Source organism: Vanellus vanellus, assembly GCF_965231255.1.
Source record: "Vanellus vanellus genome assembly, chromosome: 6".
NCBI lineage: Eukaryota > Metazoa > Chordata > Aves > Charadriiformes > Charadriidae > Vanellus > Vanellus vanellus.
The window spans coordinates 10933688-10956614 of NC_138911.1; the positions used below are offsets into that span (position 1 = coordinate 10933688).

General features: G+C 42.4%; 1 protein-coding gene across 1 annotated transcript in view; it reads right to left on the reverse strand.

Moving 5' to 3' along the window:
- PARVA (parvin alpha) overlaps positions 1-22144 on the reverse strand; it is a 67862-nt gene extending 45718 nt beyond the window's left edge. The window contains exon 1 of the mRNA XM_082485281.1: positions 21843-22144. Within this exon, the coding sequence (XP_082341407.1) occupies positions 21843-21978 (136 nt within the window). The 5' untranslated portion in view covers positions 21979-22144. The remainder of the gene's footprint in view (positions 1-21842) is intronic.
- Positions 22145-22927: the final 783 nt, after the last annotated feature.

Below are 22927 nucleotides of genomic sequence, written 5' to 3' on the forward strand. Positions count from 1 at the left end.
GAGACACATCATCTACCTCCCATCACACTGCCTATATGAACCCAAAGTCCCAAGGCTCTGGTACACACAGTGATTCTCCAACTCAGATATTATCAGAAAGTTCAACTACTGATACAAATTGGAGAACAAGACTCCCACTGCAGGAGCAAAGAATTGAGCAAAGAATCCACCAGGCCATGAATGCCCTCAACTACTCTTACTATGCACATACATCAAGGCTGTCTAAGAAATCTAAGCCGTGTGCGTATACAGGAACACCTCATTCTTTTCTTGAATTCCTACAAAGACTTAGATTCATTTAGTACCCTGGTAAAAAAACAGTATTGCACAAATATGCTCTGGGCATAAAAACTGTTACAAATCAAAACTACTAAGAATTATTTTGTTTTTTTCTCTTATCTGATGTTTGACATATTTCAGTAAGTATTGTACACACCAGGAAGTAAATGATCTGTGTCCTTTGAGAAGAAAGTGTGAAGCTAACATATATCACTTCTGAATAAAGAAGTGATCCTCTCCTTTTCTAGAGATCGACACTACAAAAGTGAGTGGTTGTTTTCCGCAGATGAAATCCCTGAAACCGGACATTCTAGCCCACATCTGTAGTAACTGCTTTGAAGCAAAAATAAAAATGCTTGGGTTGCTGCTTCTTCTGCAAAGGTTTCAATGACAGTAACAACAATGTATGCTAACACTTTTAAAGCCTGGGGAACTAAACAATAAGGAGGACTCCACTAAACATAGAATCCTCTGCAGTGCCTGGATGAAACAACTGAAGAAAACTGCTGCAGCTGATTGTACTGTCTCTAGGTTTTGGCATTCATTATTTAAGTTCCGTGGAAACTGTTCAGCCTTGAAGCAGACTGACTCATGCACTTTAACTTCCAATTTCCTGCAAACAATCCATTAGTTTTTGGCAAGTTTTATACTGCACAGTACTTCCATGAAAAGGGCAGTTCACAAACTCTTCCGATTTCATTGGTGTTTTTTGTAAGAGTTTTAATGAAGACAGAATTCATAGATACACATGTCCTGATGAAACTGAATGTGACTCCCACCTGAACATCAGAGGTAAACGAATGACTAAATGATTTGTTCCCAAATGTTCTCTTCAAATGTACTTATTGGGACAAATCCTACTGGGCTATACTATACTCTCCATATGAGGCAGTGGGCATTTATCAGAGACCAGAAGCTGGCTTCAGATGTGCAGTGTTAAGTATATTTGCATACTACCTACACGTCTCCCAAAAGTGCACTACCCACTTCTCTGGGTTTACAATGGCTGAAGTGAGCCACTTGGTAAGTGCTAATTTCATCATTTGCCACTACAGTTGGTTTTAAATTTACCATTCGCTTCAAATATTTTGTCACCAAGTGGTATCTGAAATATGTCAGTAACTCAAAATGGAAAATAACTGTGGTACCTCCAATGCCACCATTTGGTAATCATAGATAAATGTGGTCTAGTAAATGGTCACTAGTAAAATTCTTCTTTTTCCATCCCCAGGATATAATTATTTTAAAATGAGAAAACAGACAAAAGCATCAACATACATACATGTGAATACAGATTTCAAAGTACTTGGTAGGATTCCAAATCCATATGTGCTCCAGTTCAGCTGATACAGTAGAACTTTCCCTCCTAAAATTACTTTTTTTAATTTGTGCACCTTGCAGAGTGTGGGGCTGGAGTTGTGTTTATCCATGCTCTAAGAATACTACAGTAAACAGACTTCCTCATCTGAGCATATCAAATCTGGATCTACACAAGGCAATCATAAACAGGTTGAAGACTTTTCATGTTCATTCCATTCCCCAGCCACTCTCCTGGGACTGTCAGCAAGCACAGATATCAACTGAGATTTGCAAGATACTCTACCCTTTGTAAGAACTGACCCAATCTCATCCCACTAATTTTACTTAAGTGATGCAACAATCAAATGGTAGTAGATTTTTGGCCACTATGGGGAAGTTTAGATGCAATAAACTAGGCAAGATGGACTAGTAGCAAAGTAGTATTTTTACAGTAGTAGTATTTTTTACTAGTAGCAAAGTAGTATTTTTACAAAATAGAAGCAAGCTCCAGAATGTTTTGAAAGGCTTGTTTTTAAGTGTTTAAAAATACACTGTGTTCAGCTAACAGGGGTTAGACATTGTGGGAACTTAAATAGCTATTTAGGCACCTAGATCCAGTATTTATTTGGGTGTCCAAAAGACACCTACCAGCTCTACAGGTGCCTGCATCTCAGCCTGTGAAGTCTGCTATTCCGTAGAGCTGGACATGAACACAGACATAAACCTGATTAAAAAACCAGCCTCCTTTCCCAAGGCAGACTTTGCACAAGTATTTCCACTGTAAATAAGATATGCAAAGATAGCAAACGGAAGTTATAATTATTACCTACTGTGGAGGGTTACCTTACTTTCTGCACAACCAATGTGGCATTTAACGTTTCATGGGACTGCTAAGTTTTCCTTATTTTCTTGGTATGTAAGTCATTATTCTCCACTTCAGAAAGAACTCTCTCCTACCTTGATGAAACCACTAGGAAGCATCCCCAAAGACTGGTTAAATGCTCAAACAATTAGCATAAACCTAACCCCTTTCTTTCTTTTTTTTAATGGATTCTAATTTCCCTGTTTTTAAAATGTGTAATTTCTTGCAGCTATGCTTAAAGTTCAGTCTGACAGATCCGTTTCACTCTTTCCACTACATTTTCAAGCCTTAACATAGTATGTGCCTGATTTAGTCCTTAAGCTCTTGGTACTCTGACTTGATCCATGTATGCACCTCTTTGAGCACATGAATGGTTTCTTGACTTGTCTACTTGACTTGTCTACTTGCATGCTTATTGTTAAGCGAGGAATTAAGTGGTTTGTCAGGCTGATCCCAAGTGCTTAGCATCTGAACAGCATGAATTTTTACTCAATTGAGTAAGAAAACCTTTCCCAGAGTTTCATCTCTCTATCCATGCTAACTTCCTACATCCGTCTCTACTTTCCTGACAAAAGAATAAAATTTACAGACATTCTTATCTCTCTGGGATTTATTACTGAAACTGGAGACCAATGGTTTGAACTGGGGAATCAAACGAAGCAGAGCTGGTATACTAGTCATCCAGGGGTTAAGCTAATTTGTTAGTGCCCTTGCTGTTTCTTGCCATCAGCCACTGTGCATCCACTCTTTAAATTCTGAAAAGAACACCGACCTTTAATCTGTGGTATTAGTTCCTTTGACAAAATGGAAGATTATGTCTTTTTCCCACAAGCCTTCATGCGAAGCTTAGCCAGCTTCCATCTGGTCTGGCTAATTAAATGTAAGTTAACATTAAGTTAAGAGCCAGCTCCAGCCCACAGACCTTCTATTCTGCAACTGCAGATTTATTAATTGGCCAAACTATTCGAGTATTTAATTGCAATTTTTGATTACTTCTATTTTCTTCACTCTCTCATGAAAACAGGGAAATGTTTTTGAAGACATATTTGCATAATTTCAGCTCAGTAACACAAAACATTAAGACATGCTAATAAGATTTCGAGCAGCCATAAAATTGTCAGGTTTTTTTCTTCTGTATTTGACATGTTAATAAAGTACCGTCATAACAGCATGAAGGATCTGCCTATTATGCACAAGATCTGGAATCACTGGAGCTGTACACTTTCAAGCTGGCTGTGACCCACAATCTGGCCCTATATGTACTAAAACTAGAGCCAGTTGTTGTATTCCTTATTCAGTCAAAACTTTCTCTGACCTTAATGGGCATTCTGTTTGAATGAAGAACAAAGGGATCAGATCTAATGCGGGGAGTTACTAATTGTAATCATGCCCACAGTTACCTTTTGATAAAATTCATTTGGAAAACTGAAAATACAGAGAATCTACTAAGTCAAAATGGTGCTTTGCACTATTTTATTCTTAATATTAACTCTACATAGGTCTTGTACCTAATCTGTTTTTCCATATTTAGCATTAGATGTTAGAGAGGAAAACTATAAACTTGAAGACTTTTAAAATAAACAATGCAGAAAAGTTAGATTCATGAATTTGTTTTAACACCTAATACTACTTTGAGAAATACTGTTATTAAGTAAAACAGCTTAAATCTCTTAATCAAATCCTCCTCCTTTGGGATAGAGGCAAAGATCACATTAAGAAATGCTATTTCCTCCTTTATTTATCTAATATAATGCCTGCTGCAACGGTATGTAAAGCAAATTAAAAAATGCAAAACCCAGAAAATTGTTCACACAAACAAAAAAATTAAACACCAAATGAGATGTTGTTAAAAAAAAAAAAAAACAAACAAAACATCACAACAAAAAAAACAGTTAGAAGTTCTGTTTCATAAAAAATGTAAACCGTATCAAAACATGCAACACAGTTAAAAAACCAACAAAAACTGTGAATGACATAAATCACTATCAAATAGAGCAAGACTAAACAATGAAATTAGGAGACCACTGATCATTTCCACTTCTTACCCTGCAAAATATCACATGAGTAAATCAACTCAATACACCTTTTTCTGCCTCAGTTACCCTAAACAGATGGTATGGATAGAACAAAACATTTCTCCCTTTCTGTCCACCCTCACTCAAAAAATTCTCAGGTGTTCAGAAATGCTCAGATGAAGATGTTCTGTATAAGGGCAGACTATTAGCAGCTCATATGATGTTGGAAATAGAAATAGACAAATAATTCACTTCTGAGAGACTCTGAAAACAAAAATACTGTTGTTACAGAGTGCAAGACCAAAAACAGACACAAAGCATTTTTTATTGTTTGGTTATGAGATTTTTCTTATCAACTTATTCTGTGCCTCTCCCCTACCTATTAAATTATAATGACCTGCTTGATAAAAACCCTTCTCATGAACTTTTGAATCTCTGTTTTATCCTCTGCGTAACTTTACATTTCTGCTCTTACTGTGCACACCAGCTCTGTTTTCTCTGTAGCTTACCCTGGGAATGCTGTTCTGCACGCAAAGCTGTTTCCTTTTACTCGGACAAAAGCAACTTAGCTCAGAATGTCTGATAAAATCCACTTGGATAAGTCCTTCAAAAATGAAACACAAGAAGCAAAATGCAATCGAAATTTACTAGTCCTACTCTAAGACTTGCCACAGACTTGTTCTAAATACCCATTAAGATTCAGTTCATATTCAAAATACCACAACTGCAATACAGCGAAATGCTGAGCTCCATTCTGACACACTTCTAGCCGATTCCTGTGAACTAATTCCTGGCACTTACTCGGCTCACGCCAGCTTTCCTCGTGAACTGGAGCCACCTTGTGCCCTACACAGCACCTGCACCCTGCTGTCCGTTAAGGAAAATGTTTACAAAGAATACTGGCATTCTGGACATGAGACAGCAAGTCCTAAAAAATATTTATTGGGGTTCTACATAAATTGTTTCATTTGTGAGTAACTGTTTCAAGTCAGTTAAATATGAACAAAATAATAAAGACCCAAATCAACTGGATGCTGATTATTTTTTTCCAATCCAACCCACCACTGCAATGAGTTGTTAGGAAGTACACAAGACACTAAGTGACTTTGAACACTCACGGTATAACGAGGAACACCACTACTATTTTCCAGTTTATTATCTGTTCTTACCTATAATGGAGAATTATAACAAAGCAGTAACAAGGATTCAAGACCATGAGTTGCTTTGCTGCATATTTTATTCTGCAGTAAAACAGTAAAGTCTCTTCCTCTACAGTAATGAATTAGAGTGTACAGCATACGGCCTTAAAATATTTACAAGTGCTACAGTTCAGATTTGGCCTCTAGCCATAAAATTCAAATCCAGCTTTGAAACATCCACAAAACTCAGAGTTGAATATTTTTTGTCTCATTATAAAACAGGGATCACATGCATCAAACAGATCTGGACGTTATTTCGAAAGGCTACCGAGGCAAATTTTGACTCAGGAACAAATCTACCATATTCTTGTTCTTTTATTCTAACAGGATCGATATCAAATGCATTGGGGATATGAGAGTAATGAGCTAATACATATTTCCTTTCCTTCTCAGAGTAAGGGTGATTTCCTTTATTCCAAGGGAGGAGGACAGATGTGATCACACCTTCTAGTAAAATTAATACAGATCATTTAAACACATGAGACCTGACATTTCTTCTTAAGCCTGAAACCATAGGCCACCAAAAAAAAAAAAAACCAAAAAAGAAACAACCCAAAAACCCTGAACGACATAGTTACAACAAAACTGTTCTGGCCTTTTACCATTCTTCTTCCTCATGCGCTCTGACGACAAGTTAGGCATATCATCTTTTGAATCCAGTCAGTACTGCAATACATTATACTGCATTTACTCTGAGCACTCTGACATTATCATTATCTTCTTTTGTGCCCGACAGCAACTGCAGCTCCTATAATGCCATTATTGTAATTAAGAACAATCTGAACCATTGACAGCATTGCCTCGTTTGCTCTAGAATCCCCTGTGCATTTTCTTCTAAACCAATGTTTCACTATTAATAGTTTGCTGCTTTAGAACCGCCTACAGTTAAAAGAAAAAAATTATTAGGCCTCAGCCTAACTCGATGGTCGAAGAAGAAACTTGTTAAGAAAAAATAAATGAAAGGCTGTACACTGGCAAACTGTTACTCTTTTCTTTACACACACTGAAAATGGATTCACACCCTGCCAACCTATTCAAGCCGTTACCCAGGTGAGGAAGCTTATTTTGGCTTGCTTCAAAAGGACCACCTGTACAGATACAAAAGAAAACATCTCTCTCTTCTACAACTAAATGTATCCAAAGTACTTCTCTGTCTAAACTCTCCCTTTCATTAATCCAGCTCACAGTTGGATAAGTAGGGCACAGCAATTTAGACATTCTTGTCTGGGAAATTCTGACCTTAACACCCACCCTTGCTGCACACGCACTCTCTAGGCTGCCTGTACCCCTGTCCATCTGTTTGCAAAGTGTGACGCCTGCTTGTTTGCTGAGCCAAGAAGGTGGTCCACCATAACCCTATGATTACTTAACACCCAAGTCTTTGTGTAATTCCAGGGAAATAATCAGTCGTGAGCTAAAGAAGTGCAGACACAACTGGCTGGTCAGCACTGGCACAAAAACGTGCACCTCTTAGAAGCTAGGGCCAGAAAGGCCACGGCCAGGCAATGAGAAGCAAATGACAGTTTTCCTCTGCAGTAAATGAGAAGCTGGAGTATTAAGTCCTAACATAAAAGAAACCAGCATGCACACTATCTGAAAAGGACTATGTGGAAGTCTACCTATTGAACATCACTGGTAACATGGAGCTTTATCTATTTTTAGTAGACATGAACACAGGAAAGCACTGTATTAAAATGACCAAAGAAACATGGCTAGTGGAAAAAGCTGGTATCTCCAAAGGGTAATACATTATTCCCTTTCTCCATACTGTTTTTGGCATAGCTAACTTCACCTGAATTGTTTGCTTGTGCACTGCGGCAGCCACCAAAGTCAAGAGGCCAGCTCTAATTAGAGCACTTAAAAGTTGTCTTACTGCATGCAAAGGTAGGCAAAAGAGATTCAAGTACTACTACATGAGACTTCAGTCCAAATACTAAAGATGCGGTGATGGATTTTTCTTCTTGTGAACACACACTCCATTAAAAAATTATGAACCCTATACTAAAGAAACATACAGGAAATTATAATGTTTAGACTACATTTAAGATTTTTTATGGTTTTGTAGTATGAGATTGTATTTTCACATCTGGGACATCATCTATTTGTTTTGGAGATGAACAGCTGCTCTTCACTCTACCACGTCCTTCGGTTTCTGCTCAGAGCTTTTGAAGGGAGCCAGTGTTCGCTGACAATTGTTGCACCCCCTCTCCTACCACCCTAACTAAAGTCTCTTTTTCCAAGTGGAATTTCATAGGTTTCACTACAAATAAAGGTTAATCTCACCCACCACTGGGTCACTGCCATAGACTGCTCTATCACTGCACAGGAAGGGAAATGAACAGAATCAACGCTATGCCAAGCAGAGAAGCCAAAAGGACCTAACCGCGACAACAACTACCAAGAATGACTCTCAGAAATATATATTCCAGGTGTTTTCTTTCACAAAAATAATTATCTAAGAAAAAGAAGATGACTAAGATATTGTCAACCATGGTACTCTATGTGGTGCTTAACAGAAACATCAATAAGAAGTCATGAAGTGAAATGAAAAGACTAAAAGAAAAGCAGTATCACTAACTCATGACCAACGTGCTCTCTTTAATTTTGTATTAAATCCACGCGTATGCTAAGAATGTTTTAAAGCACCACATGCAATTATTTCACAGGACTACTACAAAACTAAAAGGTCCCTTCCAACCTAGACGATTCTATGGAAAGCAGAACATTTGGGAGACTGTAGAGCCTTGTTACTTAACCCTGCAATGCTTTAATATTTTGAGTAAGATCATCACTTGGTTGAACAGTGGCACAGTCTAGAGCCAGGTGCAGGATTAGGGTGAACAGATGGTGGCTAATCTTCCTAATACAGCTCTGCCAATACAACTCACTCTTGACCAGCCACATCCCTGTTTTTCATTTTTTTCTGGCCCTTGGTTTTCTCTGGCCTGAGCACAGGTTGTCAAGGGGTAACTGCATGGTAGGCTAAGGATTCGCATAAGGCTGCTGATCTGATTTTGCTTTAGGTCCAAGACATCTTTTGTTTTTCAGTCTCGTCACCAAAATGAGTCAACTCACTGGCGCCCTCAACACACATACACACCCAATCCCAAGAGGTAGAAGGGTATTAAAACCAAGTAACATTATCTATTAATAAGTATTAGCACACCAGACAGAAAATGTATGACAATACCTGCCTTGCTACTCAGTGCCCTGAGTACAGCTACACACTCAAAGAAGCACAGGAACCACTACGGGCTGGAGAAGGCGCAAGGGCTACACAGAGAGCAAGCTAAGCCTTCAGCCCCACCCCAGCCCTGCATTTGGAAGAGCTGCAAGTAAAAATGTGAAGCACTGCAAAATACCCTGCCTTCCAGCTTACCCTCTCTCATGCAAAAAGGCATCACACTGCTCCCAGCACAGCACTGACTGCACCTAGTGCAGTATTAACTGCCCTTTCAACAGTCATCTCTTTTTGGTTTCGGCTGCAGTTTAGCTAAGAAAATAGCCTCCCATTAGCGATAGAAGTCAACAGCACCATATATTTTAATAGGAACTGGTGTGGGGAGGAAAGGGTCACAGAAGGACCGGATGGGAAAGCAACAATATTTCAGGTACATCTCAACCAGTCCTTTTCTAAAGTTTCACTTTGCAAAGAACTATGCCCCTACAACTGCTGATTTCACCTTCAGTGACATCAGCATTTTGCTGAAAAAGACTGCAGAACTCTGTGTATTAAGTTAATAGGAAGCACTTGATCTCAGATACAGTGAAGTAACAAAAGAAGTAGACTGTCCTTATCTTAATCTCAGTGAGAAAGGCAGACAGCCCAGTATTAAACTATTCGGTCTGCAGGGAGAGAATGGTTTACTGGTTGCAGAAGGCATTAAAGACAGAAAATAAGAAGCAGGCTATACCCCAGAGATTCTGTCCAAGGCAGATTCACAGAGGCACAGACCTGCACTTACAGGAAGCTGCCTTGAAGCTGAGGGCTTTCAGAAGATGTAGAACCCCAGAAGCAATAATCAAACCCAGTGAGAACTTTTCTCTTTGCCCGTCTTGGTCTCTTGGTCTTCTCCTCTCTTCAGGGCAGATTCCTTAAATGCTAAGGGAAATGTTGGAGTTCTAAAATTACAGATTCTCTTGAACGCACACTCACTTTACTGAGTGTGAAAAAGAGAACATCACATTTACTCTTCTGCAGCTTCAGTTGGTTATATCCACCTTCATGTTGAAGACTGGATGCATGTTTTTATGAGTCTGACATCAAGGATAGCATATTTTAAATATGGAGACGTAAAGAAAAAATTAGCATTGAAATAAAGGTACATCAGGCAGAGCTGGTCTCTAGCTGTTTTTTTTCTTCTTTCCATGGCTCTGTCCTGTAATTTGGAAGCACTGGGGGCTCTTCAACCACTTGTTTAATGCTGATTTTACTTCACCACTTTAATCTTTTTTGCCTTTCATCTAGATAATTGCTATGCATCTAGCCAGCTACAGCAGATACTGAAAAGAACTGACAGAGTATATTATCACCATGCCTTCATCACACCTGGCCAGTCAGAGTATGAGCTTGGTGGACCAGACCAGTCCACCTTTCCCTCAGCTGAGATACTGAACCATCAGACACCTGAATCTTTAGATGATCTCCAGAGATCCATTCCAGTCGTAACTACTCAGTAATTCTGCAACCCAAGCTTGTCAGTCTCTGTGACAGCATGGTCCAGCTGGCAGCTTGTGATCACCACCCCTTCCCCACAGATGGGGAACAGCTGCTGTAGCAACAGGCACTGCCAAACCACCAAGCACCCTCATCCATGTCTGCTCACAGCACCCTAAAGAGCTCAGCAGTGACTGCCTCAACCAAGGCAGCGCAAGGAGAGCAGGGGTGGGGGAGCAGCTGCTGCTGGAGAGAGAAGAGGAGAGGAAGTGATGGACACAGCCTTAGGGAAAACATCCTCCCTTCCCCTGCCCTCCAGCCCTGTCCCTCCTCCCAGCCCAGCAGCACCTCAGAGAGCAGCTGCTTTCTGCAGCCAGATCCCTTGCTCTGCTCCTCTTCGCGCCCCGCTTCCTTTAACCCGTTACGTACATGTTTAGTTTTATTCTGTATGAAACCTATAGGCTCAGACAATGAAGAAACTGCTCAAATGGGAAAAACACTGTAAATAATAAAAGGCAGACGTCTGTAGCACCTGACTTGCCCACATAATCTAAGGCTGCTTTGAAAGTCAAATGCAAAGACAGAGAGTTCAGTGGCTCTATGCCCACATGCCAGTAATCAGAGAACAACAGAATTAGTATTGGGTCAGAACAGCAGATCGAAGTCCAGGGTCCTGGCCCCTGGCAGAAATGCATTCTTAACAATACAAACAGGGAAAGGCAAACCAACAGATTTTTTTCCCTTGGTATAAGCTTCCTAATAGACATGGATTTCATGATTTCTGAATCTGCAATGTCTATGGTGGCCTACATGATTCGCATGTGAACCACTGCAGACATTACATTTTTTCATCTAGAATCCACCCAGACGTATTTTTAGCCCCCTCTCCCTGTTAAAAAATATTTCTGGCATCCAAAACATTCTATAGCAATAAGTTTCAGAACTTAACCGTTCATAGAGTGAAAAAAAAAAATATTCTGTGCCACTTCGGTTAGTTAAAAAGCAACTGGATGGACTTAACAATTGGGGGTGCTCTTCTGGTAATAGGCAGGAGAGCCCAGCTCTGTGTCCTCTAAGTACACATCCCCTACTGCATGCATGGGTCCTCCTGCCTCCAGTGAGTCACCACCATGGGATTCTTTGCCTCCTCTGTAGCAGAGAGGAGGTTGGCAGCACTGTGTTTTGTGTTAATCTCAACTCTGTCAGCACATTTTATGTATCTTGTTTTACAATTCTATATGATCTAACCCCTTCACAGGTGTTTACACGTGCTAGGAGATGTTCACATAAAGCAGGCACTGATACACTCAGCTCTATGATGATGGGATACCTCTGGATATAGACTCAATAACTTGTCCGGTAAAAAATGCAGGCATTTGGGACTCACACATTCCTACACGATTGCTGCAGATGAAACACATGGACCAAGCATAATTGGACTGGGCCCTACATGAAAATTTGGCTAAAACAGTGACTTTTTTAGAATAATTTTGGGATTATGTATAACTTTTGAGATTCAGAAATGCATTCACAGGTAGTATTTTCTTATCTTTCTATGAACCAACCAGAGCCAAAGCCTATTAAAAAAAAATTACTCTTGAAACCAAAACCAAAGAGAAACTGCATTAGATTAAATTCCCAATAAGATCACGAGTGCTAGAAAAAAAACTGAAATGCCAGAAATAATGTTAAAATACATTTTAGGGGAGGTAAAAAAAAAAACAGAAAAACATGCAAGATATACAGATAAAGAGCTCTAGGTTGCAAATTATTGCATGCAGGGTTTTTTCGCACAGTTTGTGAAAGTATAGTGCCTAACATAATAGGATCTGTCCCTCAATTTTGCCACATATAAACAACAATAGATGCTTAACAGTGTCTTACAGATGACAGCTAACAGTGCTGATTAGTTTCTGTTTATTGTAGACAGTAAATTATCCATGAGCCAGCAATGTGCCCTTGTCGCCAAAAAGGCCAATGGAATCCTGGGCTGCATAGGGAAGAGTGTGGCCAGTAGGTCGAGGGAGGTCATTCTCCCCCTCTACTCTGCACTGGTGAGGCCACAACTGGAATACTGTGTCCAGTTTTGGGCTCCCCAGTTCAAGGGGGACAGGGAACTGCTGGAGTGAGTCCAGCGAAGGGCAACTAAGATGATTAAGGGCTTGGAGCATCTCCCTTATGAGGAAAGGCTGAAAGAGCTGGGACTCTTTAGCCTGGAGAAGAGAAGGCTGAGGGGAGACCTTATTATGGTGTACAAGTATCTAAAGGGTGGGTTGAAGGAGGATGGAGCCAGGCTCTTTTCAATGGTTCCAAGTGACAGGACGAGGGGCAATGGGCACAAGTTAGAAGACAGGAAGTTCTGTTCAAATACACGGAAAAAATTCTTTACGGTGAGGGTGACAGAGCACTGGCACAGGCTGCCCAGGGAGGTTGTGGAGTCCCCTTCTCTGGAGATTTTCAAGACGCGTCTGGATGCAGTCCTGAGTAATGTGCTCTGGGCAATCCTGCTTTAGCAGGGGAGTTGGACTAGATGATCTCTAGAGGTCCCTTCCAACTCTGAAAATTCTGTGATTCTGTGATTGCAGAGAGCAGCACTTGTGGAAAGAAGAGGCAGAGGCAGGAAGGCAAGAGAGAGGCAGACCCAAAAGCTATCAAAAGGCTACAGCAGTTACTCTTTCACCTGCACAAACCCAGCGCAGCATGGCTTGATAGATAACAAACAGCTTCAAGCATGTCAGAGCTGTCATTTACATATATGTCAGTTGAGAGTTGCATCTGGAGGGCTATTGCCATCACAGCATAAGCAACAGTTGGGTGTTCTTTCTACGCTGACAGAAGCGTTTCAGAGGCAATTATCTTTCTTTCTACCAAGCAATCCCTTCAACGGTCAGACCAGAGGCCTCCCCCGATATCCCCTGACAATTCGGATTCAAAGGATGGAAGCAAAAACCCAACGCTCAGTTTATCTTCCTTTCATACACTGTAGATGTGCTTAGAAAGCTCGTAGCAATGAAATGACAACAAATGAAGCAGGTGAGTCTTCCCTCTATTTTTCTTTTCACTTTCCATGTTACTTCCACTTAACAGAAGCATTTTATCTACTTAATGGAACTTGCTCCAAGGCAATAATTATTTCAATGGCGGTACTAATAGGTTTTGTCCAGCATCAGCTACGCAGCTGTCTATGATGCACCTGTGGCAGTAGACCAGGGACACGGGATATGTAACACAGTATACAGGGGATAGATTATTAGCACATTTCAGTTGCTACGCACTTAGGTTGACGGTAAAGTGTATTATGTCAGACATCAAAAACAGCTGTTCAGCTATTCAGATGGCACAAGAAGGCCTGGGGTTGATATACTGATATGCTGCAGTAAAAGACAGAAATTCAAAAGTACTGATATAAGACTGACGATAAAGCCTTTGCCACTTCCTTTTCATAGAAAACACTGTATGACGTCTTCAGACCAGTATGAAATTAGCATTCAATGGCCCATTTTCACTATGTATTAGCAAATACAATGGTAGGACATACATCAGTTTCTTCTTTCAGCTCTGTCTGCATTTTAAATACAGCATCAGGTGGGAGCAGCAGCAAAGAAAAAGCCTGCAAATCGTCTAAGCTAGTCTAGAATCTCTTAAATGAGAAAGAGATGAACAAGTCTACTAATAGGAAAAAAAAGTCCTTTGCGCTGGTAGTGCATTACTCCACTCAAAAAGGAGTTGCAGAAACAGGACCAAAGAAAATAATTCAAATATGTCAATTAAAATTCAACAGAACACTTCTTGTATGCTAAGAAATGCATTTATTTCATAGTAAAATGCCCATAGCTAGACCAAGACATGATCTCTCACACAGCAAGGCATTTTAGTCATGGATTCCAGAAAGGCAAAAATTTTACTTAAAACACATGAAAAGCTCTCATCGCCCTACACTTATTCTTAATCTGTATTTTTAATTTGTTCTGAACTCATATTATTCTGTGAATGCATGATGGCAACAAAGTAAAGATTAAGAAATTGAAGGTTATTATCAAGAAACAGCAGAATTTACTTTTTTTTTTTTTTTTACACTGTTAACATACTCTTCCCTTAGGCATACAGAGAACACAGCCTACCATGACCTCACATACCAAAATGAAATAAAAAAACCCAAAACATTAAAAAGGAAAAGAAATATCACAAGTGGAAGCTAGGAGAAAATTCATTCCTTCTCCTGCCTATCAACACCAAATAAACTAGGCAGAAGAGCAGTCAAATTACTGAAATTGATGTCACATCAATTGGAAAACTGACTGAGCCCATACAATGAGTAGTAATTGCTTTCTACCAAATTCATGGGTCCAAGCTGTCTGTTTCCCATCTGCTTCTACGCAATTTAAGCAATTCTGAACTTTGCTCTCCATTCCCAAATGTATCACAGATTTATTAGCATGTCAAAGGCCAATTCTTAAGATTCTCCACTAAGGTAAGCTATTCAAAGGAGTGAAATTTCTGTGTCTATAATGGCCAGGCCAGGAAAATTTAAGGAGGACAATCGCACATGACCTTACTGAACCCACCATGAAAAATTAATAAGATGACATAACATACACCTCTACATCTAAAAAAAGAGTTCATTCTGTTCTCTCCTTGCACTTGTATAAAGATATGTTTAGTACGCAATGCAGACTACTATAAGGAGCTTACAATAAATTTTAAATTGTGGTTGGTTTTTGCTGATACAATTAGCTCCACCATGCATCTTAACTCCTGCTAGACAAGAACTGGAATCCACCAGTAGCACATATGGGGTGGCTCAGTCTTTGAATGCTTTTCAGGAATGAAAGGGATGGAATATTACTATAAATACAAATAATTTAGGCATATGTCACTTCAGTTGTAAACAGGTCACCAAATACTCCATTACTATCTCACAATTTTCTTATTAGATAAAAAGTTAATTATAATTAATGCCAAATATATTTATAATCATTTGTACTTTTTATTACCTCAACAGAATGTCTACACTATTTAAATGCAGCTGGCTCATGCTCTCAAAGGAAAGATTGAAGTACAATGTTCTCATCCTCGAATTACACCAATGGCGATGAGATACTGCAAACGAAAACCAGGCTAAGATCCTACGTGACAGATGACAACAGAAGCAAATTTGAGCTCCAAATTTCTGATTTTATGAAACAGTCTCTAATATGTAATGACAAGGTATTTTCCAGATTAACATATGTCTTAAGGTATGACAAATCTCTGCTTACATCACGTGTGATATTTCAACAGTATCTCAGGTTACTCTCTGTTTTGGTCAACAACTTGTCCTGTGATATTAGAGAATTCGTGTCACTTGTCTAGAATATTCACATCTCTAACACGGGTGGAATACTTATGATTGCCAAGAATGCTGAAGTTCGTAAGGAAAGGCTTGCTATGTATTTTTATAAATATTTATACACATAAATTAATGTTATTACAGAAAAATACATTTTATATTGTATTATAAACTACTTTTTCTACATCTAAAACTACATAGACTTTACTCTCTCTATAAATAATCTACATTACTCTTCCCATAATGTCACTTGAGATCCTAATGGATTTTCATTTGGTGGAGCATTTTGGCACTGGCTCTATTGTTGCAATATATAAAAAAATCATTTTGACAATGATCAAAATGCCTGCTGATGGCATAAATACAAAAAAACATATATATATATATAATCATGCATCATCTACAACAGTTAACTAGAAAGATAACACAGACAGTACTAAAATTAATTAGCATACTCCCTACAACAGATAAAACATTTTTGCATTATTTAAAAACACTAATTCTTATCCCTTGTGGTAAAATACCAAAGTAAATCAGTAAGTTTCTGTCTTCTATGTAATAGCAGAGCTTATACCAACTGAAAGATAGGGATGTTTTCAGTTGCCCCATATTTATCATAAGTGCACCAAATCCCACAGACTTTCTTGACCCATTGCTAAGCTGTAAGATCTGGGTATGCTCCTGAGTTTTTGATTCCAGGTGTGCACCCTGAGCACGGTCAGGCTTAACACAGAGGGGCATGCAGCAGAGGAACAAAACAGATGTGTGTGTGCAGCAGCCCCCTCGGTAGCCCCTGAGGGTGCACAGGTTGGGAAAAAAGCCATAGTAGCTCTAGCCAGGTCTATAACCCAGTTGATCAGGAGACTGGCATCTTCTGCACAGTCTGCATTCATCTAAAAGAATACTCGTTCTACTGCCCACACATTAAAGGTAATAAATTGGCATAACCAGAATTGTTGCCTCATGAAGAAATACTGACATAGGTGAAGTCCAGAACTCTACTGGAATATTAAAATCACAAAGCACACCACCAAGTAGGTAAAAAAGGAAACGAATGCCCTATACAGAAAAAAACCACACCATTGTTTCTAAAGAGTTAGTAACAGTTCCTCGTATTTAGAGACCTTATATGATTAGAGATCAACATTCACAACAAAACGGGGTAGATACCTATATCAGACTGACAAACTGGATTAGAGAATAGATCCTGATGTTCCACAAAAAATATGAAGAGTAAAGGTGCCATCCAAGAGTACTTCGTTCTAGTTTACAAAAGTTGAAGGTCTAAACATGGCCAATAGAAGAAACCTTTTTTTTTTTTTTTCAAATGTCTATGACTTAACTTGAACATTTTCTAATACATTATGTGTGTTAACAGTTGAATAACCATGTGCACTCCTATGACCAAGACCTGTCTATATAAGAAACCTGCCACTAGGTAGGTCAATTAAAGTAGGAAAAAAAAAATAATCAAAGAACAGAGCCTAGATTAAAAGCAATTTGACCTCCTATATGAAGTTCCTAGCTAGACTTCAAACACACCTGGAGCCCTGCCAACTGTGGCAGCACAACTTAAGATGGAACTTGTGTATCACAGCCTACAATAAGCAACTCATTAATAGTTTGCAAACCTGTATGTATTTCTAGTGGAGGAAAGATTAGGAAAAGTAGCACGGTGAGCTGTAGGCAATCCAGGAGACCCCTGGAATGCATGGAGGGTAACTTCTCAAGCCCTACCCTAACAGACAGCCCTACCAGAAGGGATGCGATACTGGACCTGATGGTCACCAATGCAAGTGAGCTAACTGACGACATGAAGACTGGAGGCAGCCTGGGCTTCAGTGGTCATGCACTGGTGGAGTTCACAGTCCTTGAGGGATATTGGTAAGGCAAAGAGTCAAGTCAGGACCTTGAATTTTAGGAAAGCAAACTTCCAGCTCTTCAAGGAGTTAGTCAAGGAGTCTAAGAAACTGCCCTCAGGGACAAGGGAGCAGAACACAGCTGGCAGATCTTTAAGGATGCTTTCAGTAGAGCACAAGAGTTCTTGATCCCCAGGTGTAAGAAATAAGGAAAGGAAGGCAAGAGACTGGCATAGCTGTATCAAGACCTGCTGGTGAAACTGAAGGGCAAGAACAAGATGCAGGGAACGGTATCCTGGGAAGAGTATAGGGACGCTGCCTGGTTGTGTAGGGATGGGGTCAGGAAGGCTAAGGCGCAGCTGGAGGTGAACTTGGCAAGGGACACGAAGAATAATAAGAAGCACTTCTACAGATAAGTCAGCCAGAAGATGAAGGTCAAAGAAAGTGTACCCCGCCTGATGAGCAATACTGGCAAACTGTTAACAGCGGATGAGCAGAAGGCTGAGGTACTCAACAACTTTTTTGCCTCAGTCTTCCCTGGCCATCTCTCTTCCCACACTTCTCGAGTGGATGGACCACAAGGCAGGGACTGCGGAACAAAGTCCCTCCCACTGTAGGAGAAGATCAGGTTCATGACCACCTGAGGAACCCGAACATACATAAGTCTGTAGGACCTGACAAGATGCATCCCAGAGTCCTGAAGGAATGGGCTGATGTAGTTGCCAAGCTACTCTCCATGATATCTGAAAAGTCACGGCAGTCAGGTGAAGACCCCAGTGACCGGAAAAAGGGCAACATTGCACCTATTTTTTAAAAGGGTAGAAAGGAGGACCCTGGGAACTACTGACCTGTCAGCCTCACCTCTGTGCCTGGGAAGATCATGGAACAGATCCTCCTGGAAGCTATGCCAAGGCACATGGAGGACAGGGAGGTGATTCAAGACAGCCAGCATGGCTTCACCAAGGGCAAGTCCTGCCTGACCAACCTAGTAGCCTTCTATGATGGAGAGCCTACATCAGTGTACAAGGGAAAAGCTATGGATGTCATCTGCCTGGACTTCTGTGAGGCCTTTGACACGGTCCCCCGTAACATCCTTCTCTCTAAACTGGAGATAGGATTTTATGGATGGACTGTTGGGTGGATGAGGAATTGGTTGGATGGTCGCATCCAGAGACCGGTGGTCAACAGCTCAACATCCAGATTGGTGACAAGTGGTGTCCCTCAAGGGTCTGTTGTATTGGGACCAGTACTGTTTAATATCTTCATCAATGACATAGAGGAATCAAGTGCACACTCAGCAAGTCTGCGGACATCACCAAGGTGACTGGTGCAGTTAACACGCCTGAGGGATGGGTTGCTACCCAGAGAGACCAGGAGAAGCTCAAGAAGTGGACCCATGCGAACTTCAAGAGGTTCAACAAGACCAAGTGCAAGGTCATGCACCTGGGTCAGGGCAACCCTTGGTATCAATACAGGCTGGAGGATGAAGGGATTGAGAGCAGCCCTGCTGAGAAGGACTTGAGGGTACCGGAGGATGAAAAGCTGCACATGAGCTGACAATGTGTGCTCACAGTCCAGAAGGCTAACCGTATCCTGGGCTGCATCAAAAGAAGCGTGGCCAGCAAGTCAAGGAACGTGCTTCTGCCCCTCTACTCCGCTCTCATGAGACTCCACCTGGAGTACTGCAGCCAGCTCCGGAGCCCTCAGCACAGGAAAGACATGGGCCTGTTGGAGCCAGTCCAGATGAAACCACGTAAATGATGGGATGGAATGGAGGGATGGAATGCCTCTCCTATGAGGACAGGCTGAGAGAGTTGCGGTTGTTCAGCCTGAAGAAGAGAAGGCTCCAGGGAGACCTTATTGCTGCCTTGAAAGATGGGGACAAACTTTTTAGCAGGGCTTCTTGCAATAGAACAAGGGGTAATGGTTTTAAAATAAAAGAGGGTAGACTTAGACTAGATATAAGGAAGAAATTTTTTACAATGAGGGTGGTGAAACACTGGAACAGGTTGCCAGAGAGATGGTAGATGCCCCATTCTTGGAAACATTCAAGGTCAGGTTGGACAGAGCTCTGAGCGACCTGATGTAATTGAAGATGCCCCTGCTTATTGCAGGGGGGTTGGACTACATGACCTTTAAAGGTCCCTTCCAACCCAAACCATTCTATAATTATATGAAGAGGACAGGCTTCACAGTAAGGATTTACCAGCTTTGAAGCCATCTGAATTGGCTAAAACAAACAAAAAAGGAAGACAGTATAGTATCAATCTCACTACTGTATGTTCTTTCACTACAGAAATGTGAGAAATACATGCAGAAGTAAGGATGTTAAAGTGAATTTAATAAAATACTTTTTCTTCCATCAGCAAACAACAAACTACTCACAAAGTTTATAAAAAAAATATCTCCAAATCAACACAAAAGACAAGGAGAATACTAACGTTATTCCAAAATTTCAAAAGGGTAAATATCAACAGGATGAGGTAATGAAATGTCGGGTGCAGGTTTTAGTCAATAAATTTAATACAGGCATAGAAGTAATGAGAAGAATTATGATTTCACAGCATACATCTTTTTGTAAGATTACAAGATCTGTGGATAAAAGTAACTGCTGCCTCTAACAGTTTTCTGAAGATTTCTGACTTAATATCTGTCACTGAGGAAAACAGCATTGCTTAATAATAATACTGGACATATTAAATCTACTACAAACATGCTTAACAATCTTTAAACATACCTACAATATAGATTCATCACAGAAAATTGTTGCTAGTTCAATACCGCTAATATTAATGAATACCCTAACAGATTAATATAACAAAAGCGAGTAACTAATAAAATTTTCCATTATTTACTATTTCATCAACTTCTGGGCCACCTGCAATGGCCAGAAAAAGCCAAATAATATGAGCACAATCGTGCAATGCGCGTTTTAATTGAAAAGCAAGACCATGCATCTCAGAAAGATGTGATAGTTACAGAATGAGGGGCTGTACTCGCCAAAGTTATATCACCCTTGTCTACTGCACTGGCGCTACTCTGAAATACTATAGCTGGTTTCATTACCCATGTATATACGTCACAAGGAAGGGTCTGCTGAGCATAATAACCTTCTTCATACTTGCAAGCAATGAATGTTGCTTGAAAAACTGTTCTGAAGTGACTGTTACTTTAGCTCTATTTGCACCCTATTTAAATTAACATCAGCTGTGAAAATGATGGGTGAGTGAGGTTAAATTCCAATTCTCTGTCTCATGGGATTTAAAAAAGTCTGATTCAGTAGGGAGTGGATATTTACTTGCATGTATGGACAAAGAACCAGACCGTTGCACATCGCTGTTCTTCCAAGCTCCACTGTCATAAGGCAAAGTTTTTTTGCTTAGTACAGGAATATTGATTCTATGATAATAATCAGGTTAAGTTTAAAGCCCTTGAGAAATGATTACTATTACAAACATTAAATCAGTTGTGTGCATTACACCGGTTTCTCAGAGCAATGCATACCCACCATGCTGTACACAAATACAAAGCAACACATTACGAGTCAAAGAAGATTTCAGCATCAAGTTTTTGGGGTTTTGCACCACGGCTTAAAAGGCAAGTACTCCTGACGGGCTGCGAGGCACGGCCGACGCGCGCAGCGCTCGCAACCTGGACGAGCCCCAGGCCCTCCCCTGCTGCGCGGAGCTACGAAGCGCTCGGGCCCGGGCCCTCAGGCCTGGCGGGCCCGCAGGCCGCCGCGGCCCTGGCCCGCCGGAGCGCTTCACCTACCGCGGGGAAACTCTCCCCTTCCCCAGCCCGGGTACCCCTGTCCGTCCCGCCTTGTCCCTCTGACCCCGTCCCGCGGTACGAGCTCAGCACTGCCCTCCGCCGGGGGGGAACGCTCACCCAGCCCGAACTCCGCGGCTCCCTCTCCCCCCGTCCCCCCCGCCCCCCCCCGCCGCGGTGCTGCGGGCGCGCCTCGGCCACAGCGAAGAGTCCGCCCCGGCGTGGGGGGCCGTTAGCAGCGGCGGCAGAGAGGGTGGGTGGAGTGTCTCCCGACCGGCGCCCACCCGCGCTCCCGCGTTTCCCCGCCGCGACGCGCTGGCACCGGGAAGCGGCACCGCGAAGCGGCACCGCGGGGAGAGGCGCAGCGGCCCGCGCCCGGTCCCGAGTGAAGCCGCGGGGACGAGGCGGCGCGCTCCTCCCTCGCTGCTCGCCTGCCCACTCCACCCTGCGCGTCCTTCCCCAGTCAGCCCCTTCCTCCCGCTCCCCAGAGCCTTTTCCTCTCCCCCTGTCTCCTCCTCTCCCCCACCCCCATTTTAAGGTAACTCCCAGGAAACGTGCGAACCTGTAATTTTTACCTTCTTTGGCTTTTTTCCTCCTCGCCAGCGTGCCGCCGAGCTTGCCCAGGAAGGAGTCATCTTTCTTTCTGGACGGGGGAGATTTAGGGGTGGGGGACTTGGGGGAAGAAGGGGACTTCTGTGGGGAGGTTGCCATGATGGCCCAGCCGCCGCTCGGGGATGGAGGAGACGGGTCCGAGGCCCCGATGCCGTGGGAGGCTGCTCCCGGCTCTGAACGGAAGCGGAATTATTTCAAGCATTTGAGGCAGCTCCTGCTCCGCTCTCCCGGCTCTCCCGCTCCTTCCCTCCCTCCCGCCCGCCCTCTCGCCTGCTCGGCGCCCGCCGGGGAGGGCCTGCTCCCCTCGCACGGCTCCTGCCGCCTGCCCCCTCCTCAGCCCAACGGCCCCCTCCTCAGCCAAATGGTCGTCCAGCCCTAGCCCCCCCCGCCCCGTCCCAGCCCAACGGCCGCCCAACGCCCACCCCCATCTTAACGGCCCCCACTCAGCCAAATGGTGGCCCAACAGCCCCCTGCTCAGCCAACAGCCACCCAAAGGCCCCTCTCCTCAGCCCAACGGCCACCCAGTGCCTGTTCTACCCGCTCAATGGCCCCCTCCTCAGTGCAATGGCCAGCCAACGGCCTCCCCTCCTCAGCCCAACAGCCGCCCCTACCTGCCCCTCTCAGGGGGTTTAGCCTTGGGCCGAGGGTCCTCATTTTACCTGCCTGCAGGGTCTGGACCCTCGAGCTGAGGGAAAGGGTGTTTCATACAGCCCCAAGAAGGAGAAAGCCTGGCAGCGGGAGCAGGGCTGGGCCTGGAGGAGGGCTGCAGCCCCAGGGTGGTTGGAAGGCCATGTTCCTCTCCCAGCTGGGGGACCCAGAGGTGTTTGAGTGATCGGCTGCATGCCGAGGCACAGGACAGTGCCTCAGCCCATGGTCTGTCTGCCTTTGCACTGTCTCACAGAGGAGCCAGTCATTCACGCAGGCTGGTTGGTCAAACACACCAGTGTAGGTGAGACGTGAGAGTGCAAGTCAACACGGGTGTAAATGCAGGTATAGCCAGACGGGACCAGGGCTCGGACCGCTCAATTCACAGAATCACAGAATGGTC